The sequence below is a fragment of the Meriones unguiculatus genome, chromosome 6 (assembly GCF_030254825.1).
Source record: "Meriones unguiculatus strain TT.TT164.6M chromosome 6, Bangor_MerUng_6.1, whole genome shotgun sequence".
Taxonomy (NCBI): Eukaryota; Metazoa; Chordata; class Mammalia; order Rodentia; family Muridae; genus Meriones; species Meriones unguiculatus.
This window is the reverse complement of record NC_083354.1, coordinates 43,101,960-43,127,300: the sequence shown is the minus strand read 5'-3', so window position 1 is coordinate 43,127,300 and position 25,341 is coordinate 43,101,960. Positions and strand designations below refer to the sequence as shown.

At 54.7% G+C, this 25,341-nt stretch overlaps 4 protein-coding genes across 12 annotated transcripts in view; 1 reads left to right on the top strand and 3 right to left on the bottom strand.

The window, feature by feature from the left end:
* Positions 1–3,890, bottom strand: part of Rnf123 (ring finger protein 123) — a 29,045-nt gene extending 25,155 nt beyond the window's left edge. For 3 of the 6 annotated variants that reach the window (XM_060385279.1, XM_060385284.1, XM_060385285.1), the window contains exons 1-3: positions 3,737–3,890; positions 2,199–2,373; positions 1,838–1,922 (exon numbers count right to left, since the gene is read on the bottom strand). In XM_060385279.1, coding sequence (XP_060241262.1) covers positions 1,838–1,922; positions 2,199–2,280 — 167 coding nt within the window. In that variant the 5' untranslated portion in view covers positions 2,281–2,373; positions 3,737–3,890. The other 3 variants (XM_060385280.1, XM_060385282.1, XM_060385281.1) reach the window with 3 other exon arrangements.
* Positions 3,891–4,846: 956 nt separating this feature from the next.
* Mst1 (macrophage stimulating 1) lies at positions 4,847–9,446 on the top strand. 4 transcript variants are annotated; one of them, XM_060385286.1, is made up of 18 exons: positions 4,847–4,994; positions 5,594–5,741; positions 5,820–5,932; positions 6,012–6,126; positions 6,206–6,342; positions 6,445–6,541; positions 6,623–6,741; positions 6,891–7,086; positions 7,208–7,338; positions 7,421–7,523; positions 7,644–7,780; positions 7,868–7,903; positions 7,988–8,096; positions 8,264–8,341; positions 8,514–8,660; positions 8,741–8,847; positions 8,943–9,082; positions 9,221–9,446. In XM_060385286.1, the coding sequence occupies exons 1-18, from the start codon at positions 4,943–4,945 to the stop codon at positions 9,380–9,382; spliced, it is 2,127 nt and encodes a 708-aa protein (XP_060241269.1). In that variant the 5' UTR covers positions 4,847–4,942; the 3' UTR covers positions 9,383–9,446. The 4 variants fall into 4 exon arrangements, with proteins under 4 accessions (XP_060241269.1, XP_021518278.1, XP_021518294.1 ...); XM_021662603.2 differs by having other exon boundaries at positions 6,421–6,541; positions 7,232–7,338; XM_021662619.2 differs by having other exon boundaries at positions 6,421–6,541.
* Positions 9,447–9,863: 417 nt separating this feature from the next.
* On the bottom strand, positions 9,864–19,130 carry Apeh (acylaminoacyl-peptide hydrolase). Its single transcript, XM_021662591.2, has 22 exons — positions 18,979–19,130; positions 18,771–18,903; positions 18,245–18,371; positions 17,654–17,747; positions 17,480–17,555; positions 17,227–17,390; positions 16,930–17,067; positions 16,740–16,831; positions 16,623–16,663; positions 16,421–16,542; positions 15,892–15,952; positions 14,696–14,793; positions 14,082–14,133; positions 12,671–12,759; positions 12,158–12,296; positions 11,632–11,715; positions 11,472–11,552; positions 10,874–10,962; positions 10,586–10,776; positions 10,396–10,498; positions 10,203–10,309; positions 9,864–10,118 (listed from the first exon to the last, which is right to left on the bottom strand). The coding sequence occupies exons 1-22, from the start codon at positions 18,988–18,990 to the stop codon at positions 10,013–10,015; spliced, it is 2,199 nt and encodes a 732-aa protein (XP_021518266.1). The 5' UTR covers positions 18,991–19,130; the 3' UTR covers positions 9,864–10,012.
* Positions 19,131–20,404: 1,274 nt separating this feature from the next.
* Bsn (bassoon presynaptic cytomatrix protein) overlaps positions 20,405–25,341 on the bottom strand; it is a 91,652-nt gene continuing 86,715 nt past the window's right edge. The window contains exon 12 of the mRNA XM_060385278.1: positions 20,405–24,311. The gene's annotated coding sequence lies outside the window, so the exon portion shown is untranslated. The remainder of the gene's footprint in view (positions 24,312–25,341) is intronic.

The following is a 25,341-nucleotide window of genomic DNA, read 5'->3' as shown; positions in this document are numbered from 1 at the left end:
GGGCTGGAGAGATGGCTCAGTGGTTAAGAGTGCTGACTGCTCTTTCAGGGGACCTGATTTCAACTCCCAACACCCACATGGCAGCTCACAGCTGTCTGTAACTCCTGCTCCAGGGGATCTGATACCCTCACACACACATACATGCAGGCAAAACACCAATGTATGTAAAATACAAATAAATAAATTATTAAAAAAAAGAACTCCCCCAAAAGCAATTCATAATATGGAAAAGTATTCGTGAAATAAGCATGACGATAAAAATGGAATTCCACAGTTGGGCAGAGGCAGGTGAATCTTTGTGAATTCAAGGCCAACCTGGTCTACACAGTAAGTTCCAAGACAGCCAGAGCTACATACTAAGACCTTGTCTCAGAAAAAGAAAACAAAACGCCCAGAATTCTAATTTCCCTAAATATTTACAAGTTATGAATACACTCATTAGTTTGATGGTAGTGATTGTTTCACACACACACACACACACACACACACATATATATATAGAGAGAGAGAGAGAGAGAGAGAAAGAGAGAGAACAGAGGTGCACCCCTGCACTCGCAACACTTGGGAAGGTAAAGGCAGGCAGGTCTCTGTGAATTCGAGGCCAGCCTGGTCTACAAAGTGAATCCAGGACAGCCAAGGCTACACAGAGAAACCCTGTCTCAAAAATCAAATTCAACACAAAAAAAGCTGGGTCTTTCCCAGGACAGCGCGAGGGGAAAGATGAGAGATGGAAACGATCAAGATACGCCTTTAGTCCCGGCACTTGGGAGGCCAGCCTGGTCTACAGAGCTAGTTGCAGGACAGCCAGTATCACACAGACACCCTGTCTCAACCCCTCCCTCCCAAAATGTATGCACATATAAAATTGTCAAAGAATAAATAAAAGGACTTTTAAAAAATACTGGACATGGAGCTAACAAGATGGCTTCGTGGGTAAAGGCACTAGCCAGGCAAGCTTCATGGCCTGAGTTCAGTCCCCACTAGCTTCCAAAAGTGAGCTGTGTGGCAAGCACAAGCCCCTAAACACACACACACATACACACACACACACACACACACACACACACACACACACACACACACACACACGAAGAACAAGGTGCAGGATCTGGCCGCACTATAATCTGAATACTTAGGTGGCAGAGGGAGGCAGGAAACTCTCACCTCCAAGCTCCAGGGCTTCTTGAGAGTTCGGGGCCAGCTGGTTTTACCCAGTCTCCAAAACAAAAGGAACTTTGAACATTTTATAAGCAACTAGTTCACTTTGTTTCAATTTTCACACAACGGTAAGCTTTTTTTTTTTTTTTTTTTTTTTTTTGAGACAGTGTCTTCTCCCCTGCACAGATCAGTTTGTAACTTGGGTGCTAAGTGTTGGCATTACAGTCATGAGCCACCACCCTTTTGATCTGAATATGTACATTGCGAGATAAAGAAACCAGAAAGAAATTGCACTCAAAGAGTGCATATCTAACTAACGTCAGAACAGGACATTTTTGCTACTTGTAACTTTTAAATGTAAATGTATTCAACTGAGGTTTCTGTTATGTGAGGTCGGATGAGGCTACAAGAGGCCAGGATAGAGTAGAGGTGCAGAAAAGTACATAGAAGGCCAGATGCATGCTGGAGGTGAGGTGCACAGGAACTCCTCTCTGGATCCTCAGGAAGGAGCTAGTGCAGTCTGGAGAGAGGAACAGTGTCCAGCGGGCAGACTGCAGGCACAGCTCTCGCAGTCTGGAGCAGAGTGAGAATAGAACCCAAGCCAAGCTGCCCTTCCCCATAATTGCAGTTTCCAGCACCTGGTTGGGGCCATCAGAGAGGAACGGGGCTTTAAGTGTACCTGCTGGTGGCCGCAGGGGGCCCATGGTCGGGAGAGGAAAAGACGCGGTACAAGTAGTCATTCAGTAGTTTCTCCTGCACAATGCCTGGGTCATGGATCAGAAGAGAAAAAAGAAGCAGACAGTCAGAGCAGCTCTTGGTCCCTACTGTTCCCACAGACAGCTAGTCTTTGACCACCCGCAGGGTTCAGAAGAGCCACCACACTGAGCGCAGGGGTCCACGGGTGCTGGTGAAGAACTGGGAGCGGGAACAAGGGGGATTGAAACTCCGAGTTTCACTGGACCTGGACCCTTGCTGCATTTGTCTCTTCCTTCTCCTTGTCACAACACCAAGCGTATCCTCCCTGCCCTGCCAGCCCTTACCTGTGACCCTGGACTTCTCAGCATCTGAGGTCAGCCTGTAGCTCTTTCGGGAGAAAGACATGTCAGGCCCCTTGGATGCCATCTTTCCTCACTCATGGGCAGGCGGTAGTCCTGGAGGCTGGGCCAGAGGCAGGGTCTACTCCAGGCTAGTCAAAGGTCCACATAGACCTCGGTCCTGCAATGGTAGGAAAGCTTGGGAGCAGGTGAGACGTACCCACGCCCTTTCACACACATTCTAACCTAGGGCAGGGGTAAGCAAGGGCTCCCAGCTTTCCACACAGAGATGTGAGATGGATCTGGGCTGATGTGAGATGGGAATCTAGTGCGTCCCACACTGTCTTGGTGTCCCATACAGGACCTAGCAGAGACCCAGCGTGAAGTATGTTTGCTGAACCATAGCTAAATGTCTTGGCTTTGAGGAAATCAGATCAACATGGAGTAAAAGCTCCTACATGACCACCTTGGTCATGGAGTCCAGCTCACATTCTGAAGGTGGAGACCCTATACCGTGTTCCCTCGATTACAGACCAGACTAACCACCTGCGGCCACGAGCCTTCCTCCCCTAGAGTAAGAGACGCCATCCTTCTCCAAGCTCCCTCCCTTTCTTATCTACAGTCTCGTTAGCTTTCTGGTTCACACACACACACACACACACACACACACACCCTTCTACACTGTGCTACCACCAGCCATGTCAAGATCCCTCCGCTGGTCTTCCGACCCCCGTCTAGCCCTCAGGCATGTCGTTGCTGCAGCTGCTGGAGCTGCACTAGGTCCCTGGTGCACTTCTCGCTATAGAGGTGTCAGGAGCCGAGAGCGGTTACAGAGTTAAAGCTGAAACGTTCAGGAGTTTCAGTTCAGCCATCACATGTGACTGTACTAAACTGCACGGCACGAGCGCGCCATCACCACCACCGGCCCAGAAAGTTCCACTAGCACCTGTCCAGAGCCTGGCCTTTAGTCACTGCCTGAGCCAGCACTTCTGCAGCCTACTCTCATCGCGCCCCAGAACAGGCCCTCTGCTCCCGCCACACACCCCGCCTGCCTGCATCCCAGCAGGCAGCACAGCAGGCTGGGAAGGAGATTCTGCTGCAGGGCCTCTCTCTGGGAGCCCTCGATGGACACCCACAACCAGCCCCTCTTATCCCGGAACAACTGCAGGACTTACTGGATACAGTTACTAACAACTGGGAGCCAACCTTCCAGACACCCACTGTGGGTGTCAGGTGGAGGGGACTTAGAGGCGGGACCGCGCCTGCCTGGGGCTCCCTCCCACTCCATTATTACCCAGCCCTCCCAGGAGATCCAGCCTGGGAACCGAACCGACTAGGTCTGGGTGGCCAAGGACGCCGAGGGCAGCGCATGCTCCCCCAGATCGCCCTGCCTGGCCCCAAGCTCCGGAGGACCTGTCAGGCCAGCTCCCGCTGGGAGTCCTACGCCGCAGGCCGCGGCACCCCCAGTGGCAGGCGCTGTCGCCAGGGCCTCGAGGGGAGTCATCGGACCCGCCCGGCTCACAGCCAGTCCGCCTCTCACTCACCCCCAGCCTCAGCCTCCGCGACCGGCTCACAACATCCGCCCAGCTTTTCGGCTACGGCACCCGTCCAGGGCCAAACCGCGTGCCCGCTGGCGCGCCTCTCCACTAGCCGCGCACGCGCATATGCAGAGACCGCAACAAGCTATTGCTGGCTGAAAACCTTACCCCGACACCTTCCGAAGTGCTCGCCTCTGTTTCCCCTGACGGCCCCTCCGTTTCTGACCCCCGCCTTTCCTAGCCCAACCGTAGCAGGGGCCTGTGTTCTAATTGGTCCCTAGGCCACCTGTCTCAACTCCTCCCTAGTTTGGAAGCCTGACCTACACCAGCCTGAAAGGCTGCTTCTGTCAGCAGACTTGCTACCTGTCACATCCACGCACGCCGCCTTTCTACGCCAGGTCCAACGGGAGGGTTTGCTCCCCTTCCCCGGGATGAGACTTCTGAGGAGCGATGAATGTTCGTTCCTAGGATGTGCTGCTGGGGTGTGGGCTGACCAGCCTACAGCTGGACTCAACTGATAAGTCAGTTTGAACAGGGAGCGGCAGTTTGAGGGTTGGGGAAATTATGTTCCTCACTTTATAGGGAGAAGCTGAGGCCCGGAAAACTGTGCTCCGGGGGCTGGAAGAGCTTGGCAGCTCCCGCTAGCAGTGTCTTTGGGCACAGAGGTGTCGGCGGTGCTGGCATCCACTGTGGCCACTGAAGTCTTGAAATGTGGCTAGTGTAACTGAAAAATTCAGTTTTTAGCTTTGTAAACTCAGTCTCATGTAAAGTCTTACTACTGAGACGTGTGGTACGCACACGAAGAGGCACCAGGGACTTAGTGCAGTTTCTGAAACAGCTGCAGCAATAATGTGTCAGGGCTGGGCAGCAGCAGGACGACCAGTGCAGTGTGCCCTTGGCTAGGGTGGTGATTGCACAGGGCAGGAGGGCTCTGCCTGCCTCAGGGATGTCCAACGCTTCCCCACAGTCCCTCCCCAAGTCCTGCCTACCAAACCGTGAGGCTTCTCAGAAATCTAGCAGCATTGAGAAGGCTTTGCCCTGTCCCCAGGCCTGAGGCCTAGGCCCCACCTAGCAACTGTCACCTGGTGTCAGTCAGGCCCAAGCAGGCTCAGAGAGGTGTGGAGCCAGAGCCACCCAATCCTGTGGGGACGGATTTCACAATTTCCGGGACGGGGATTCGGTGGGTCACGGTGCAGCCTCCAGCTCAGGAGCATGGGGTGGCTCCCACTTTTGCTGCTTCTGACACAGTGTTCAAGGGCTCATGGTGAGTGTCACCTACCCTGATCCCCATCTGCCTTCAGGAGGGAGTTCACCCCAGGCCCAGATAACTATTCTCGTCCAGATTTTACTCTTCTACCAGGCAGGGATCGGTGACCTTGGCCTGTTGAGCAGAGCCCAGAAGGCTTGAGAATTCAAATATACAGTCTGATCAGGCCTACATTAGAATGCAGGCTGTAGCACAGAGGCAGTCTCGGGACGACAGAGGCTAACACACACAGAAGGCATGACTCCTGAGCCTAACATGTCGTAACTTAGTATAAGCCTTTCTACTCATGAAAGCCCGGCTTGGAGTGAGAATGCTGAAGCCAGGGCCTTCTCTAGATAGTGTCTTAGCTCCGAGTGCAAGCATTCTCATTGGGGGATCGATGGGGCAAGTGTCACAGGATGACACTCATGGGGTGGATGGATTAGACCTGAGCCCAATGCCAGGCCTGACAGATTAGTGATGACCTGCCTCCCCAATCGATGACATGGGGGGATTAGGTTGGCCCTTGAAAATATATACAAGGCACACCCCCTTTGATTTCCTAAGCGAACAAAACACAGGGTGTGTTAAAATACACATGCTGATACACACCACAGGGCAGCGCTCACCGCTGAACGATTTCCAGCTGCTCCGGGGCACAGAGTTAAAGAACCTGCTCCATCCAGCGGTGCCAGGGTCATGGCAGGAGGACGTGACAGACGCTGAGGAGTGTGCTAGGCGCTGTGGGTCCCTTCTGGACTGCCGGTGAGTGGCTAAGCAGCCTAGCCGTGGCTGAGGGCACGAGCCTCTGGGCTGCCGGTTGACCTTGCATCTGCTCTCCAGAGCCTTCCACTACAACGTGAGTAGCCATGGTTGCCAGCTGCTGCCATGGACTCAGCACTCGCCCCACACACAGCTGCACCACTCAGGCCTGTGTGATCTCTTCCAGAAGAAAGGCAAGTGAGGAGAAGCAGGGCGAGTTAACAGGGAGCATGGAGCCTCCGTGCCTGCTGACCTTCCCTCTCCTGCTTCCAGACTATGTACGGACCTGTATTATGAACACTGGGGTCAGCTACAGGGGCACTGTGGCCAGGACAGCCGACGGCCTGCCCTGCCAAGCCTGGAGCCGCAGGTTCCCCAATGACCACAAGTGAGACAGACACACACGGCGGCTGGGCCTGAGGCAGAGATGCCCCAGCAAGCGCTGCAGTGAGGCTCTCTGCCTACAGGTATACACCCACACTAAAGAATGGCCTGGAAGGGAACTTCTGTCGGAACCCTGACGGGGATCCCGGAGGTCCCTGGTGCTACACAACCAACCGCAGCGTGCGCTTCCAGAGCTGTGGCATCAAATCCTGCAGGGAGGGTAAGCAGCTGGGTCAAGCCCAAGAAGGGAGGGACAGGCCTGCTCCCATCCTGGAACTCACTGGGCCTATGTTTCCAGCGGTTTGTGTTTGGTGCAATGGAGAGGATTACCATGGCGAGGTAGACGTTACAGAATCGGGACGCGAGTGTCAACGCTGGGACCTGCAGCACCCTCACCCGCACCCTTTCCAGCCTGAAAAGTATGTGGGCAGAACCTTTATGCTAAGAGTGGGGGGCCTGCTGAGGCGGGACCCGAGTCCTGATCTTGTTACTGACTCCAGGTTCCCGGACAAAGCTCTGAATGACAACTACTGCCGTAACCCAGATGGATCTGAGCGGCCCTGGTGCTACACCACAGACCCGAATGTCGAGCGAGAGTTCTGCAGCCTTCCCAGCTGCGGTAGGCTGCAGGGACAAGGCTTGGGGAGGAGCTTGGGAAAACCGGCAGGTGTGGCTCACCTGGGGGAGGCACTAGAGAAGTTAGGCGTGGGTGGAGACCATCTGGCACAGGCAGGCGCAGCCCCAGCTCCAATGTCAGTTCTTGGGCAGGACCCAACCTGCCACCGACCGTCAAAGGATCCAAGCCACACCAGCGCACCAAGGGCAAGGCTTTTAACTGCTTCCGTGGGAAAGGCGAAGACTACCGAGGCACAACCAACACCACCTCTGCGGGCGTGCCCTGCCAGCGGTGGGACGCACAGAGCCCGCACCAGCACCGCTTCGTGCCAGAGAAATACGCTTGCAAGTGAGGTGACAGTCCGTGGCGGGGAGAGTGGCCCTGTGGGCGGGGGCGGAGCCAGGGGTCCCGGCCTGCTGTGGGGTGGCTGGGGGGGGGGGGAACCCCACCCACACTAATGCCCGCTCAGGGACCTCCGGGAGAACTTCTGCAGGAATCCCGACGGCTCCGAAGCGCCTTGGTGCTTCACATCCCGACCCGGTTTGCGCGTGGCCTTCTGCTACCAGATCCCACGCTGCACAGAGGAGGTGGTGCCGGAGGGTGAGGCTGGGGCACCGGGCGGGGAGCGGGGCGGGGGGCGGGGACCCACGCGGGGCTGACCGCCACTCTTGCCTACCCACAGGGTGCTACCACGGCTCGGGCGAACAGTACCGCGGCTCAGTCAGCAAGACCCGCAAGGGCGTCCAGTGCCAGCACTGGGCCTCTGACGCGCCACACAAGCCGCAGTGAGTGTGCGCACACACCCGGGTTGGACCTCAACTCTGGGGCAAAAATGCCGTGGCTCCTCGGGAACCCGCAGAGAGTCTGACTGTTCGGCCTTGCGACCCTGCCGCCCCCGCGCCTAGGTTCACACCCGCCTCAGCACCGCAGGCGGGACTGGAGGCAAACTTCTGTCGGAACCCAGATGGGGATAGCCACGGGCCCTGGTGTTACACTTCGGACCCAGCAACCCTGTTTGACTACTGCGCCCTCCAACGCTGCGGTGAGCGCCAAAGACTTGCCCTTGGTTAGTTCAGGCCTCACCCCCGCAGCCTGGCTCCCTTAACCCGAGTGAACTTGGGTCTTGCAGATGACGACCACCCGCCATCTATCCTGGACCCCCCAGGTACCGACTTGGGCCAGCTGTGGGGACAGCCTCTTTGACCCTGACCCTCCCTCCCTCAAGGTCTCATTCCGCCCCATCCCCCAGACCAGGTGCAGTTTGAAAAGTGTGGCAAGAGGGTTGACAAGAAAAATAAGCTTCGCGTGGTGGGGGGCCATCCTGGGAACTCACCGTGGACAGTCAGCTTGCGCAACCGGTGAGGCCCAGGCGCTTGTCTCCAGGAAGGAGCCGAGGCCATACCGTCTGTGACTGGACCAGCAGAGACGGATACCTGGCCCTGCATGCACAGTCCCTGCCAAGAATGGCAGTTCTAGCACGTGTCCCGGGACTCACTGCTGCTTCTCCTAACCTTTGCTCCCTTAGACAGGGCCAGCATTTCTGCGGCGGTTCCCTGGTGAAGGAGCAGTGGGTACTGACTGCCCGGCAATGCGTCTGGTCATGGTAGGCCTCCCCTGGGTTTAAGGACCGGGTGTCCCGGCTTACCTTCGTCCTGCCTCTGCCTGCCCCTGTCCCCAGCACCCCAGGCACTCTCCTTAGGCAAGCCAACAAGCCAAAACAAGCTGGCACGGCTGCCTAGGAATCTATAACGATTTGACAAGAGTCTTTCTCCCAGCCATGAGCCTCTCACAGGCTATGAGGTGTGGTTAGGGACAATCGACCAGACCCCACAGCCTGGAGAGGCAAATGTGCAGAGGGTCACAGTGGCCAAGACAGTGTGTGGGCCTGCAGGCTCCCAACTTGTTCTGCTCAAGCTGGAGAGGTACGTAGACAAGCTGAGAGGGTGGGAGGCGGCGCTGGCCTTGTGGTCATCCGTCCTGAATCCCCTCATTCCTGCTAAAGGCCTGTGACCCTGAACCGTCACGTGGCCCTCATCTGCCTGCCTCCTGAGCAGTACGTGGTACCTCCGGGGACGGAGTGTGAGATCGCAGGCTGGGGTGAATCCAAAGGTAGGAGCCCAGTGCACAGGCGCAGATCGCTACAGGCCAGGCGGCCCAGCGCTGGTTTTGGCTCAAGGGTCCTGTCCTTACTGTCCTCCCTCCAGGTACAGGCAGCAACACAGTCCTTCATGTGGCCTCCATGAAGGTCATCTCCAACCAGAAGTGCAATGTGAGGCACCGAGGACACGTACAAGACAGTGAGATGTGCACAGAGGGACTGCTGGTCCCCACGGGGGCGTGTGAGGTCAGTGGTAGAGCTCCTGGCCTGGTCTGGGGAGGCTCTGGGAGCTAGAACTATCCTCTCTGGTTACCAAGGGGCAGGGTGTGGGGGAGGCTGGTCACTGCCAAGGGCCAGAGCCTTCACAGTTTTCCTACCTGCCAGGGCGACTACGGCGGCCCACTTGCCTGCTACACCCACGACTGCTGGGTCCTACAGGGACTAATAATCCCAAACAGAGTGTGTGCACGGCCCCACTGGCCAGCCATCTTCAAGCGTGTGTCTGTGTTTGTGGACTGGATTAACAAGGTCATGCAGCTGGAGTAGGCCTGCTTTTGATCCCTCAGAGATGACAAGACTTCTCATCAATCATAAAGCAACCTTTTCTCTCTGTCTGTATACGTTTCTTAGTCTGCATTTCTAGGGACTGAGTTGGTGATTCCATGAAAGAGGCTGCATGGTTTAAGAGCAGCGCACTCTTGGCTGGGTGTTCTGATCCTGGAACAGCTTCAAAGTGTGTGTACTGTGGCTGGCAGGCTGTCACTCAATTTCCTGAGGCATTCCTGGGAAGGCAAGGATAGGGTAGAGCAGTTTCCAGCAGACAGGATTACAGCAGAAAGAGCTGTGTTGGTCTGTACTAGGCCCATTTGGCCCAGACAGGCAGGGGTTAAGTTTTTCATGGCTCCTCTCTGACAGATGAGAGATGACTCCACTGTGGATATCAAACCCAAGACCTGGGGTTTATGAACCCCATGGTGGAGTCGAGGGTTGGGGATGGCTTGGTACAAAGTACCAGCACAAACTGGGCTCTGTGTCCTCCGTTTATTATGAATCTGCAGTCCACTCTGCCCACTCATTCAGAGTCCAGAGCCCAGGAAGCTTCTCGGCTGTTCTGCCAGATCCTGGAGCTTACCAGGAGCCAAGTGACAACTGACCAGCTCATGAAGAATGACAGCTTCAGCTGCCCAAGTGCGTGTGCAGCCAAAGCACAGTATTCATGAAGCTGTCTGATTCCACCTCCACCTCCGATAGCGCATGGGTGCTCTTGGGATAGAGCAGGAGCCTGTATGAGCAGCAACACAAGAGGTTGGAGGGCCCTCTCCTGTTTACCTGCCACCACCTGCCAGGACCCTCCTGTGACACTCACCGAACAGGCACATTCCGGGCCTTGAGGGCACGGTAATACTCCATACCCTGCTTGAAGGGTACACGCCGGTCCTCCTGGCCCAGCATCAGTAACACTGGCGTCTTCACCTGAGTGCATGGGGAGCAAGGAGCCGTGGTGAGCTGACCTCTGGGTTCTGGAGGGATGGGTGGCACACACAAGGATACCTGGGTACCTGTGGGATGTACTTGATGGGTGATTTGTCCAGCATCTCCTCCCACACATTCAGGTCTGGCAGGTAGTCGTGGCTATATGGGAAGCCAGCCTCCACCACACACCTACAGAAGAACAGAAGACACAGGCTGCGGGATCTCCATGGGAGTATGGGGTGAAAGGAAGAGCAGGGAGCTTTGATGGAAACCCACCAGTCAGGGATGTCAGTGGAGCCCATCATGGAGGCAATGTTGATCACAGGGTTCCGGGCTATACAGGCACTGTAGGTCTCTGGGTACTGACCAATCAGGTGGCAGGAGAGGAATCCACCATGGGAACCACCCATGAGGGCCACACGCCCTGCATCAAAGTGTTCCTCCTGGAGCACCTGCTCCACTGCAAACTAAAGGGTGGGCACAGTACGCTGCAGCTAACTCCCCACCAGCCCAACAGAGGCACGAACCCATCCTCCCTGTCCAGCAGCCCCAGTGCCCTGCTACCTGGACATCCTTCACATCCTGCTGGCCCACATTGCCTGGGAGAGAAAGGATGCTGTCTTGGCCAAAGCCAGTGGAGCCACGATAGTTCACTACAAGTGAGAGACAAGACAGTGAGGCAATGTTCTCAGCACTCCACCCCATTTCACATATCTGGGAAGTAGGCTGCATCACAGGCTGTCAAGGGGACAGAGCCAAGAGAGGTGAGGCTGCTACCCAGAGATCACAGCATCCTCTTCCCATGGACACTTCAAGTTAATGCACATGAGCACCAGGGCATAAGGCCAGAGGCTGGATCAGGGTAATTCCTAGCAGTGGCTTCTGTTCTGTTTTTTTTCTACACAGGGTTTCTCTGTGTAGCCCTGGCTGCCCTGAAACTAGCTCTAAAGTGCAGGCTGGCCTTGAACTCAAAGGTCCACCCGCCTCTGTCTCCCAAGTGCTGGGATTAAAGTAGGGCGCCACCACTGCCAGTCCTATGGTAGTTTCTAAAGAAAGTAACAAAACCATAGAAAAGCCTAATGACCAGAGTGACAACCCAGCCACGGGACATACAGGACCCAAGGCCACCTCATCATTAGTGGAACTGCAGGCCCATTCTTACCCAGTAGCACTGCGAAGCCCATCTTGCAAAGCATGGCTGGGAACAGCATCCAGGCGGTGACAAAGGACGAGTGGGGTCCCCCTACAGGCAGGAAGCAGAGGATGAAAGGGCCAGCTAGGAGTTGGGGCAGGAAGGCAAGGGCTCTTAGGTAGATACCTACCATGGGGCATGACTACCATGGGCACCTGGGTCTTATCTGGAGGGTTGCTGGGCTGCAAAAGGATTGCTTCAAAATCAAGGTCAGCTGCAGAGAAAAGGCAGTGGTCAGCAGGACCAGGCCTACATCTCAAGGGTTTCCCCAGCTGAGGCCCCATCCGCAGCCATGGCATGAGCCTGGGCAAGTGAGACAGGGGCCTGGCTAAGGCAGCTCATACCATGACACACAGACCCCTAGAGCTTGTGCTCTTTCTGCCTAGTCAGAGAGCTCTAATGTCTGAAAGGACAGCATTCTGGTGGTCATTGTGTGTGGCCTATTTCCTCTGGACCTGCGTTGTTTTCTCACCACAGGTACTATGGGAGGACCCATGGCAGGTACTCAGCTCTCTGAATACCTGCCCCCATGACCGTAAGAACAGAAACATTTCAGAGGAAATCCTAGAAACCCTGCAGTGTGAGCTAGGAAGGCCCCCTACAGACGCTATGTGCTGGGGATTTGGAAGTGTCCATCTGCCCTTGGCCCAGCTCACCATACTGTGCATTCTCTTGGTCTGGAGGTGGGTGTAGCACACGGATGCCCCAGTGGATGTCAGGAATGGGTTCGGCCTCCTCCAGAGAGACCCACAACACAGACTGCTCCTTCCCAGAAGGGGGCAGGAAGCCAACTTTCTGCCAAGGGGAAGGAAAGTGTCACAGGTGGCCAGCTCTCAGGAACCCATCTCTAAAGGGCACAGCATAAATTCTTGTGAGTGCTATATGCCAATAAATATCCACATATGTGCCACTCCCCCACCACATTTCTTGACCTGTAGGTTGTTCTGTCTCCCTGTACTCTAATGACCCAGGACTGAGCACTTCTATAGGCACATTGTTCAGGATGGTTCCTGCTCCTGAGTGTCAAGCCCAGTGAACCACAGGACTAGACTGTATCCAAGTCTTTGGCCTTCCACATGCTGAGCAGCTATGGTCAGTCTTCAGGCCCAGTTCTATGGCGTGGAAGCTTGTCATTCCTGTCTTCTAGCCTGGGACCCACCCATACTCACCAGGCTCGGGGGCAGGTTGGGCGTGGAGAACTGGGCCACCATCAGGTCTTGGTCGATTGTAAGCAGCTTCCAACTTCCACCTGACCCTCCTAGAGGACGAAGATGGCAGTAAGTGCCTGGCAGGGGCCACCGCTTTCTACCTTCAACCCTGAGGTGCACCTCTTACAAACACATGTCCTGGTAAGCCTCCTGTTCAACCCCTTGTTTATCTGACAGACACTGGCTGTGCTCAGGAACTGCCAGGCCTTGGGACACAGAAAGCTTCCAAGTACTCTACCCACTCCAATGACTGCTGTGTAAAAATGATGGCAGCCTAGACACCCCCCCCCCCACACACACCAAAAAAACAAGTCGGGGAAAGGGGACTGGATAGTAGGGTCTAAGGGTTATTTACTCTTGTATTTACTTATGTGCTTAGGCCTTGTATATGCTAGGCAAATGCCCTAGTAATGAGCTATCTCCAAAGCCATAGATGCAGAATTAGAACAAAACTGGCATCCATGGTGGTCTGAATAGAAATGGACCCTGTGGACTCAGGGAGAGGCTCTACTAAGAGGTGTGGCCTTGTTAGAGGAAGTGTGTCACTAGAGCTGGGCTGTGAGGTTTCAGAAGCTCAAGCGAGGCCCATTGTCACTCTCTCCTCCTGCTGCTTGCCAATCAAGATGCAGAACTCTCCGGCACCATGTCTGCTCACACACTGCCATGCTTCCTGCCGTGACGACAAACTGTAAGCTGAAACTGTAAGTCAGCCCCAATTAAAAGTTTTCCTTATTAAGAGATGCCTTGGGGGCTGGAGAGATGGCTCAGCGGTTAAGAGCACTGTCTGCTCTTCCAGAGGTCCTGAGTTCAATTCCCAGCACCCACACAGTGGCTCACAACCATCTATACTGGGATCTGATGCCCTCTACTGGCCTGCAGGTGTCCATGCAGATAGAGCACTCATATACATAAAAATAAATAAATACAATCTTAAAAAAAAAGAAAAGAAATACCTTGGTTATGGGTATGTCTTCACAGCAACAGAAACCCTAACTAAGGCAGCATCTTTCTGGAGGTGTATGCAGAGTCGAGGCAAGTGACAGGTGCAAGTGTGGGAAAGCTAGAGAATCCAACAAAGGCTTCTCCAAGGTTTGGGAAGGAGGTGGATGGCAAGCTAAGGATAGCTTGGCAAGAAAGGTCTGCAGACTTTAAGACAGGGTGGGGCAACGGGGCCAGGGCATAGGGAGGCAAATGCAAAAGGGCAGTGGAGCAAAGCAGGTAGTGTGTTAGCTAGATCCCTAGGGCACTGCTGGCAAAGGCTGGGGAACAGTTAGTGATAACAATGACTGAGTGCCACAGCTGCCCCAGGTCAAGCTCCTGCCCTGTATGCCCGTCCACCCTGCCGTCGCCCTACTGCAGAAGTCCTGCTTACCAGCTGTCAGGGAGGTAACACTGCCGGTCTGGGTGTCCACAGCGAACAGGTCCTTGAACAGAAGGGAGACCACTTGTAGCACCACATTCGACAGCCTCGAGGGGCCTGTCCCTATTTCCTTTCTACTGTCTTAGGGATGCCTTGACCTGTGGTGATGGCTACTCTGTGCATTAGGGAGTAGCCTGGACTTACTTCCTTCAAATATCACTTCCTTCAAATGTACTAGGTAACCCAGGAAGGGTACAGGGCACCACTGAGCCCCACTTGAGGATGTGAGAACAAATGGCATCACATCCGAAGGCCTGTGGTACATTATGGGCACCTTCACTCATCCAGTCTCCATCAACTGCCCTCACGGAGTGTTCAGGGACCCGCCTCAGAGGCAGCCCCAGGTCCTCCACCTGGAAAACAGGCCTAGGGCTCTGCTGTGGGGCAGCAAGACATCTGGTCCCCTCAAGGAAAAGCAAGTCCAGCAGAAGGCAGCAAAGGCCTCAAGGGGCGAGCATGAGTTTGTGACCAGGCATTCTTCTAGGGGCACAGACACACTCTGCCTCGGGTCCTAGGCTCCATGGCGGATGCTCATGTTGCCTCTCATCACGATCAGGGGCTCTCACCTGCCGACTGCGCTGTGCTGAGTCAAAGACCACTCTCTGGCTGTCAGCTGACCAGCACCCCAAAGGCAGAAGACTGCAGAAGATCCCAGAGAAGTTCTCTGCAAAGACAGAAAGGCTGGGGATGCATCTAAGAGCAGAGGTTTAGGGGAACAAGACTATGGTGTTGGGGAATTCACCCAGGGCCCCTGAAATTTGGGGTAGAATGATAGTCCCAAACACAAGGGTACCCTTGGCAATGAGGATTTACTGAGTGGGAAGGGAAGCGGAAAGAGTGAGAGACCTCTGAGGACCTGAAGAGGCAAAGCTGATGAGCTTCTGAGGCAAACTTGGATGCCTTCCTATGAGCTGTCCCCTTTTGGGCTTTGGCAACATCGAGAGCCTTGACCTTATTAAGATAACTTGTGTTTGTCCATCAGAGTGCCGAGTTCTGCACCTGCTCCTGAGCTCTGCAAGCCCCGCCCTTCACTATAGTCTTCTTCGGTAGGTGGAGATAACCACCTCTTCCACAAATGAAGAAATAGAAGCTCATGGAGGCCAGAGCACTCTCCAAGGATACATAGCTAATGGCCAAAACTGAGGTTCAGACTAGGTCCCCATTATTGTGTCCTTGTAAACTAAACAAGGCTTGTGCTGAGGATCAAATATAGGGCTGTGTACATGCTGGCCATATGCGTAACCGCTGAGCTACATTCCCACTGTATTCCTGCAACTTTGTCTACTGGAACCTGCCCACCAGACCCTTATACAGACATTTCTGGGTGGCTTGAGAAAACAAGTCTTTCATCCCCATAACCTTGGGACGGCCTAGGATTGCAAGCAGAGCTATAAACACCTGATGTGCAGAGAGGAGCCTCTTAGCCAAGAGCCACCTCTCCAGAGGACCTGCTGACTTAAACGAAAGGTGTGGGGTGGAATACACAGTAACACAGAGCCCTCAGGCCCAGTGCTTCTCAAGCATAACATTCCGAACTAGCATACTTTCTGAGACTCGTCCCGAGCCAACGTGGGCACTCTGATCTCAGTACTGGTCTAGCAAACAACTTTCTGTCAGGCTGTTACCCACAGTCATAGCTTTTATCCCTGTTGGGCTGGATACAGGGATGTACTAGCAAGAACAGAGGGTCTTCCATAGGAACCCAGGAAGGAGAGACGGACAGCAGAACTACAGGCTCAACTGATTCCCCAGCCAGCCTCACCTCCCAGCTGCCGAGGGACAATGTCTACCACCACTGAGGTGACCTTGGTGTACCAGTCATACTGCAAGAGAACACACAATAATCAAACCCACCAGGGCATGGACCTCAGGGCACACGGCTCTGTTGTCTATCCCTGTCGGTGACAACTCTGGATCACCTTGGGGAGAGATGGGCTAACGTATCCCCTTTATGGTAGCTGGGAACAGATGCTCATGGGGGTCTCAGACAGGCATGTCCCCTGGACTTCCGCCAGAGACCCAGAGCTCTCCTTGGGCAGGGGCTGGGCCTGTGTAAATGCCCTGGCTACCTGTAGATGAGAACCAAGAGACGAGCATCCCTGTAGCCGGAGGATGCTCCTGAGGTGGTGAGCCCCCAGAGTACTCAACCCTCCAGGTCCTACCTTGAAAGGTCAGCCCACTGCTACACTGAGGACAGGAGAGGGCCCGAGGGGCGACGACGCTGGCCCTTTAGCTCTCATCCCCCAGCAAGAAGCTAGCCATCCTCCTACCCCCATCCACCTCCAGCCTACCAGGCACAGCTGGCTACACTGATGATGAGGGAGCAGAGACGGGTACTGCAGGTAGACGATGCGACACTGGTCTGGGCTCAGCCGAGGAGAACACACAGCCAGGGAATCACCCGAGAGTAGTTCTAGGCCACACAGAAATGTGTCACACAGACAGAGAGGCTCGCGTGTGTCAGGAACGCCCGCGTGGGTACCAGTCACTTACCACACTTTCCTCCGCTCAGGTCCACGTAGTACAGGGCCGATCTGGAACGGTGAGAAAGACGCTCAGCTCCACCACCAGCTGGCCCACGGAGCCCTCCGCCCCGCCCCAACGCCTCACCTGCGATTGGTGCAGAAACGGATGCCTAGCCGGAAGGGTTCATGCCACCAGCCCACAAACACCACACCGGTGTCTCCGGGGGCCCAGAAAGCCTGTAGGCAAGACCACAAGATAGATATAAGCAAGAGGTAACTGCTCGAGCAGGGGACCCCGATTACAGGAGGGGACAGGCCGAGGTGCTGCTGCTGACCTGACCAGGGGACACATTTTCAGGGACGCCCTCAAGCACTGAGATGTTGCCACTCTCGATATCCAGCACGCACAGCACAGGGGTGCTTTTGGAAACCATGGTTTCTCCCCAGTCTTCGTAAAATACAAACTGATCCCCCTGAGAACAGAGGACACTTGATGCCCAGGGTGTCGACAGAACCCCGCCTGGCTCCTGGAAGCCGGCGCCCCCCCAGGCCTACTAGGTGCGGTGTAGGGGTACACTGAGCCGCAGGGCTGCCCCGGCAGGGCCTTCGTGGCCTGGCCGCAGCACAAGCACCTTGATGGCCTGGTCTGGCTTCTTCGGCCTGGCCGTCTCCTCATCACTGGCACTGATGTCCAAGGCTTTGGTTTGAAAGAAGGACTCAGCCTTGGGACGCTTCTTCTCCGCCACATACAACAAGTGTGTCTCTGAGTATGACCAGGAAAGGCAGCCAAAACAGTCTGGATGCAGGGAGGGATGATTAGGGGGAGCCCAAAGCTCCAGCTGTCCCTTCTTTCCACCCTGCCTGCTTACCAGCCAGGTGCCTCACCGTCCTCGTACACGGGGCCATGCTTCTCCAGAGCCGACAGGTTGAAACTCTTGAGCTTCCGATTCTTCTCCCAGACCTGAGGACACCTGGGCATCAGGCAGCCTGCCCCTCACCAGAGCCTCGCCTGCGAGGCTCAGTAACCCACTGCCTGCCACCTCATCCCTGCAGACTCACCTCCAAGAACTGTTTTTCCTCCCCTGGGACTGTGCCGCCAGCCTTGCGCAGCACAGCTTTCATGGTGCCCGAAGGAGACTCTCTGCTCAGCAGCCTGAGGACAGGGGTTGCGGGTCAGGATTATGCCAAGCCCCCAGACAGCCTTGTGAGGCCCCCCCTTACTGGTCACAACCTCTCAGATAAAGACTCCGTATCTCCCTTTCCTTCCCTGCTTTATGAGTCTGGTGCTGTAAGATCAGAGGCGGCAGCGCAGGCGACTATCTCCCAGCTAACCCCTAGATAAGACTCTTGAGGCTCTGATCTCATTATCAGTCCAGGAAGCACCTCCAGCCTCAAGCTGGCTAGCCTTGACTCTCTCCAGATTCCCGGGGACCTAGGACCTACTTTGGAAGAAGCTTCTAGCACATCTCAGGAGACCAAACAAGCTCTTAAGGAGCAGGCACCTGGTTCTTTGCTCCCTTGAAGGGCCTCAAAGTTGTCCCTGAAGGGGACAGGTACAGAGCCCTATGCCCTCAGGCCCCATAGTGGACGTGGGAAAGGCTGGCACGGCAGGTGGCTGTGGTCTTGTCTGCAGACTTCTCTCACACTTACTCCCCCCGGGTCTCCACACTGTTGCCTGCAGGCCCGGCAAACACCACCGAGTCTCCATCATGGAACACCAGGTACTGGCGGCAGAACCGGATGTTCTCCATTCGCTCCAAGTCCCTCTGAGTCCACTCTGCAAGGGAGACATGAGCTGTCTGTGGCCAGTTTGGACCAGAGCCCACCAATCGGACTACCTTGGCTAGTCTGTCTCCAAACACCCTGAGTGACGCATGGACAACACTTCACTTGGGATAACCTAAACCTAGGCTTCCCGAGCCTGAGCTAACAGGAGAGAACTTATTCCTGACAGCATGCGAACGGGCCGGAGAGTCCCGCAAGGTCCACACCTTGCAGCCAGGTCCCACACCTTCAACTCATTTACGGGCATCACTAACCAGCAAGGCGAGCAGTCCCCAGAACACCTGTGCGCTGGAGCCACGGCTGGGCTCCGTGTGCACCGTCAAGCAGCGAGCCCTCCACACTCCCCACCTGAGTGGACGGCCCGTCGCCACGGTTCCCTCGGTCTACCCACCAGTGTGCACCGTCCGATAGAGGCCCCCGTACTGCGTGGTGACCTCCGGGCCCAGGCAGGCGGCGCTCAGCGTAGGCTGGCGGCTGAGGCCCCGGTACAGCGCTGCCGCCTCCTGGGGCTCACTCAGCAGCACCTGCGCGGGGGACACACCAGGGTCAGGCTCAGCCCGGGCTACGGAGGCCACGGGGGCCGCGGGCCGAACCCTCACCTGACGCTCCATAGTTCTTCCCTTCGGCAGCCGCTAAGGCCCGGAAGTGAGGCTTCGAGGGCGGGGCCTAGGGCGGCCCCCAGTTTCCGCTACACCCCGAGGCGACCTGGGACTGCGCGGCCCTGTGTGAGCCGGGGCCAGTCGGCGGGGGCGGAGCCTTGATGGTGGAAAGGCGGGGCCCTCGGAGGAGCCGCCCGGAGGGGAGGAGGCTGTGAGTGGCGTGGGAGGGCGGACGGGAAGCGGGCGTGAGGGGAGGGGCGAAGCCTGGAAGGGGCGGAGGCTGTAGGAGCGGACTCCGCCCCGGGCTGTGAGCTGAAGGCCGCGGGGCCACAGAGAAAGCCCGGAGCCTTCGAAGGGCGGGGCCTCGGAGGAACCCCGGTGACGAGTCTTCGAGGATGGGGCGCGGGGGAGGGTGGGAACCGAACGCTGAGACTGGAGGGTCCCGGAAACCGGAACGTTGCGGGGAGGGGCGCCGCGTGGATCTCTCCTCGTCTACTGCAGGCCCCGCAGAGAGGAGGGGACAACAGAGGTCCCCGGGGCGGAGCTCTGGGGCGCCGGGCAAAGGGCGATGCTGAACTCTCAGAATGCTGCCCCGGCTTATCAGTCAACAGACTTGCCCCCAAAGCTATCTGCTTCCACAGCCCTAAACCGCCCTTCTCAGTGGCTCATTGCCACTGAGCAGATTGGGTCTCCACCTACCCCAAGGGCAGAGGGGAAGTCAGACTTCACCTAAGAGCAACAAGTGTGCTGTGGAAAGAGGCGCCCAGGCAGTCTCCTGCACGCCACACAGGGCTAGGCTGGTCTGGATGACAGCAGATACCTCCCCCTCCTCCATATATCTTAAGCCTGGCTGGTCTTTCAAACCAGTTCTGAGTCGTCTTGAACGAGTGCTTTCCTTCTTACCTGAGGCAAAATTTATATTCTTTTTGTTTACTCTGTTTATTTGATGTTTGAATTATATATTTTTAGTTTCTCCACATAGTCCTGGCCTCAAACGTATAGAGACCCAACTGCCTCTGCCTCCCTAGTCCTGGGATTAAAGATGTGGGCCACCACACCAGCCCTGAACTATTCTTACTAGGGTCTCAGCTATTAAAATAAATAAAAATAAAAAATTTGCGGTTGGAGCAAGTCGGGCAGATGTAAAGCTTGTTTGGGACCACAAGAGGGCAGCACTTGCGTATCCAGCCCCTGGGAACGGATCAGAAAACTGCCCTGTGGAAACCCATTGGCTTGGCACTGATCTTGGCACCTTCCTGGGGGGTCATTTTTAAATGGCTTGATGCGGACTCCGCTCAGCTGTGACAACGCTTCTGAAATTTTGCCCTTTCTCACCTTTTTCTCTAACCATGGAGACTCTTGTTGGGTATTTGTTAGTTTGGCGAAGCATTCCCATGTTAGAAATGATCCCAAAGACAGTCTGGAGTCTGTTTATATCAAGTCCTTTTATTCTGATACCACAGAAATACCTTGTCACAATACAGGGGAGGGACACTGAAGTACCACGAGTTCTCACAGAGCACAGGAGGACGGCACACAATTCACAAGGTCATGTGGAGGACTCGGGTCATTGCACTTACAACTGTAAACTTGTTTGTTTGACTTTGTACAGCACTTCCCCCTCAAATAAAGGAGAGAAGGAAAGAGAGGGAAGGGAAAGCAAAAACAAGACATGGAAGCTAGAGGAAAATATGTAGATGGCCACTACTCCTCAGGGTGCCCCGCTTGGAGAGGAGCTGATTTGACCCCAGAGGCTGAATGAGACTTGTGCGCACACGCATGAACGCACAAACACACACACACATACACACATACATACACACACACACACTCATGTACACATGCTTACACATACGGTATCTCACGACTTCTATGGCTCTCCAGTGCCACCCGGTGCATACGGTGGCAGGGTGCTGGCACCCAGGGAGACAGAGATGGCATCTCTGAGGAGTTTCCATTGATTAGATCTGTCCCTCCGACCCTGCTGGAGTCCATGATGACAAATATTTACAGCATGGGAGGAGAAGGGCTAATAGGACTGTACTCTCATGGCAAAGGACCTGCCTGGGAAAACTCCTCGTAGGCTCCAGAAAACAGGCCAGAATTGCTGCCCTTGTTGCTCTCTCACTGTGGGCCCTGAGACCATTTGCCATGCCCAAGAAATAGAAAGATGATGACAGGAGGACTGTCACTGTGACGTGAGTGTTGAGGCCTTGGGTACGCAGAGGAGGGTACCCTCGCTTATGACGCTGAGAGGAGAAAATGGAGATGGTCTGGACTCTACCCAGAGACTTCTTAAATACTTGGAGATTGCACCCATTGCTTACCGTGTCCTACAGCTACAAATGCTGGTCCCCAAGCCTCTGGCTGTCATAGCCCTAGAGTCAACGCAAGAGCCAGGATACCCATGACCTAGAAGACTGCTGCAGCCATATTCACAAAGGGACAAAGATCTGTCCTGTGGGTACAGCCAGGGATAGAGTAGCAGATATCAGAAATGTCAAACTCAGAATCTGGCCAGAAAAGAAATTTGCTGAGAAGTTAATACTTTAAAGCCTAGGAGGGCTGCCAGAGGTTGACCTGTGGACATCCTGCCTGCTCTCAGCTGCTGGTCTAATCCCTTGACTACTAGTGGAAGCGGATACCGCCATGACCCCAAGTGTCTAAACACTGGGCACATCCCATACAAACCTGGGCCTCTGTGGCTCCAGTTCCTCAATGAGGGTCTTCTTCAGCCCTTGCTCAGATGGCCTCATACAGCCCAGGTCTGATCTCTGAGATGTTCCATAGCAAGAAAGCCAAATCCCAGGAACTCAGGGTCTTAAGTCTAACTAACACAGCTTGAACTGTCCCATCCGCAGCTGCCAAAGGTGGGATGGGATCCCGCTCTAAAGGACTGGTAGGCCGTTTGAAAAAGCACGAGGAATGTGGACCCCTGAGAAATGCATGGTATGCACCGGAGCACGCTGGAGGCAGTCAGACTTCGAGGGCCAGGCAGCTGCTGTCCGCCCTCTCCCTGGACCAGTGGAGGAGATGCCGGCAACGGTGGAAATCTTACGCTTTGGAGGAAAAGGAGGCAAGCTCTTCAGGAAATTTTGCTTTCGAGAAACCCTCTGATCTCAGCTTGAAGCTGTTATTTATGTCGTTCTGGATGATATTTTTAGCCAAAGAGCCCGTAGCCAGCTCTTCCCGGGCACCCTATGACCCCTGGATCTATGCCAGATTTCTTGGGTCAGCCCTTTGAGTCTCCTCACCACTCAGGAGAGACATAGAGCAGGTTCAGTCAAGACCTACGGATCCTAGGGCACAGCCAGGATCTGTTGGCTTCTGCCTCTCCGCAGATGTAGCCCAGCTTTCCCCTTGAGGGGTGCCCGCCTGGGAAGGGGTGACCAGACGCCGCTGCCTCAGGCCTGGGATAGGAGGGAAGAATGATGTACAAGCAGAAGTCCTACAGCAGCAAACCCACAGAATGTCCACACACATGCATCCTGTGCGGGCTCCTATCTCTGTCTAGTCTGAGGTGTTTTTTTTTTTTTTTTTTTTTTTTTTTTTTTTTTTGCTATTGTAGACAGATAAAAACTGCAAGGTGGATGGGGGCCTCACTGCCCGCCCCGTGGCCTGGGGCAGGTCTTTACCGGCGTGTGCTGAAGTCAGGGGAGAACTGCTCCTAGAGGAGAGGGTTGGAGGCAAAAAGAACTCCAAGCAGGAGGGTCGAGCATTTAAAATGAATGAAATCGTGCAAAGAAGCTGCGAGCTGTGCATGCTCCACTGCGAGACAGGCGGCGACTCACCTGGCAGCAGCGAGTCCTGCCACAGGTCAAACATGCCACAGACTTAGAATTTACACACGCGCACGCGCTCATATTCACACACACTCATGCTCTTGCTTTCTCACACGTACACACACACACACACACACACACACACACACACACAGTGAGAACAAGGATTGCGTTGGGGTGGTGATATGAGCAGATCTACCCAGTTTCTCAACTGCGTGTTTGCAATTAACTCCTTATATGTAACATGGAATTTATTAAATATTAACAGTTGTCTTTGAGGGTTTATATTTCATTGCATAGAACATTAGAGATGAGACTGTGGCTGTGCCCGAGATGAAGGGAGGCCTCCAGGGGAAGAGCTTCGGGGAGGCATGCAGCCCAGTCCACCAGGTGAATGGACGATGTCACCCTCCCCTGACCCCACAGGGTTCTGAGCCTTTCCCTTGCCGGCGCAGAAGCCCTGCCTCCTCTGCCCTGAGCACACCCACTGCTGATGGCTTAAGAAGGACTGGAATTGCACAGTAAACGGGCGGGCTGAGGGGCCTCCCTAGACCTCGCCCTGGGTTTGTGCTCTTGGTGGCCTGCTGCCCGCTATTGCTTCATAATCAACATTTCTCCCTGTGCTGAGCAGGGGCAGAGCAGAGAGGAAACCAAACCATCAGTCACAAGGTGGAGGAGGGGAGAGACAAAGGGATGGAAGCAAAGGGGGAAAAAAAAGGGAGAGAAAAAAATAACAAAAAGAAATGTTCATGAGGTATACATGTAAATCAAACTGGAATGATTAAGGCTGTTCTTGAAATCAAAAGAAATCCCCAGGTGTACAGATGAGGAGCCGGCTGGTCGAGACGATGGCGGTGCTTCTGGGATACTCACGATGGCTGGGGGGATGGCTTTAAGATGATGGCAGGCATGCCCAGTTACGCTGCCATCCAAGGGCTGGGAGACGCCTCAGCCGGTGCCCACGCTGCTTCTCGGTGCTATGGCCTCTTATTTCAGCAATGAGACAGTGTTAGGTCCTAATGTTTGTAAAGTTCTCCCAAACCCATGCTGGCCATGGGGAGGTCTGCTCCAGTGTCACCCAGAGGGCAGGGTGAAGGGGGCAAGGCCTTATGGCCACAGAGGGATCCGGGCCAGCTGGAATGTGAAGGAATCGGAGCCCAGGGACCCCAGCCCTCAGTCAAAGCCCCTCTCCAAGGCTGTGGAAAAAACTTCTGGCATCTTAGAGGGAGGGCAGTGTGCACCCAAACTCTGTGTATAACGCATTGGAAGCCTGGTTGGCCAGGCCACAGGAGGCTGCCGGAAGAGCAGGAGACAGCCACAGCAGCATCCGAGTTCTGCTGAGGGCTCCTCTCGCCCAAGGACGACTGGCCTGAGAAAGGCAGAGTCTCTGGAAAGACATGAAAGTTCCCCCAAGCCTATGGTCCCACTGGTCCAGCAGAGGCTTCACCCAGGTAGTTGCTGTTAGAAAACATCCCATGCACTGCTGAGGCCTGTCTGCTGTGGCCCACCTGGTAGGAATCTTTGGACCAAGGGTTTGCCAGATTGTAGATGCTTTGAAAAAAGGAGAGAAGGAGGGAAGAAAGAAGGAGATATATATATATATATATATATATATATATATATATATATATATACACACACACACATACACACACACACATATAAACATAAATATAATTTTTTTTTTTTGTCAATAACCCTAGGCAGAGTCTCCCACCCTCCTCACATTGCTCTCAGGCAGTGAACAATGGTCAGGTTCCTCTTCATTCTGTTCTAATCAAGGCATTGAGGGGTTAGTACTTGTGCAAGTTAGAGATGACTGAACGAAGGACTTGGAGAAGGAAGAATCGAATCCCCAGGAAAAGACCTCCCTTCTTTCTCTCCCATTTGAGACAATTGGGTTTCATTACATTACAAATCTAAGGTGACACTAGGGTGATCCTCCTGCCTCAGCCTATGGAGTAGCTGGGACCACAGGCCTGTGCCACCACATCCAACCTGACACTTCTTTTCTTTTCTTTTTTCAATGCTTGTGTGTGTGCGTATGTGCCTGCACGTGCAGGTGAGAGGGTGACCTGCTGGAGCTGGTTTTCTCCTTCCACCATGCCTATTCTAGGATTCAAAGTCGGGTTGCCAGGCTTCGGCAGCAAGCATCTTTACCCACTGAGCTACCTTGCTGGACCCTTGACATTTATTTTGTAAGAAAAGTTCCTTTTGTTTTTCTTGAGAGTGTAGGAAGCCAGGGATGGCAGCAGACATCCATAATCCTAGCCTTAAGCAACGGAGGCAGGAGAGTCACTACAAGTTCACGGTCAGCTTGACCTACATGTATTGAGTCACTGGCCAGTCAGGCCTTCAAATGAGACCCGTCTCAAAAAGCCAAAAACAAACGGGAAGATGAGGGAGACGGGGTTTTGTTTCAAAAGACAAGCCTCTCCTGGTTCATCCAGGAGGTGGACACTTAGAGCAGATGTGACCACATGTTGTTGGCACAGTTCTGGGAGCAGAGGGAGATCTCCTACAAAGCCGTGGTCTCAGTGGCCTGGCCGCGCTGGGGCAGGACATGCAACAAAGCACACGC

Excerpts from the sequence above, each read along its gene's own strand:
- Mst1 (XM_021662619.2), top strand. The coding sequence starts at position 4,943 with ATGGGGTGGCTCCCACTTTTGCTGCTTCTGACACAGTGTTCAAGGGCT. Across the intron at positions 6,542-6,622 it reads CACCCTTTCCAGCCTGAAAA|GTTCCCGGACAAAGCTCTGA; the intron begins GTATGTGGGCAG and ends TACTGACTCCAG. Across the intron at positions 7,904-7,987 it reads ATCTATCCTGGACCCCCCAG|ACCAGGTGCAGTTTGAAAAG; the intron begins GTACCGACTTGG and ends CCCATCCCCCAG.
- Apeh (XM_021662591.2), bottom strand. Across the intron at positions 17,556-17,653 it reads AGGAAAAACAGTTCTTGGAG|GTCTGGGAGAAGAATCGGAA; the intron begins GTGAGTCTGCAG and ends AGGTGTCCTCAG. Across the intron at positions 17,391-17,479 it reads TGGCCCCGTGTACGAGGACG|ACTGTTTTGGCTGCCTTTCC; the intron begins GTGAGGCACCTG and ends CCCTGCATCCAG.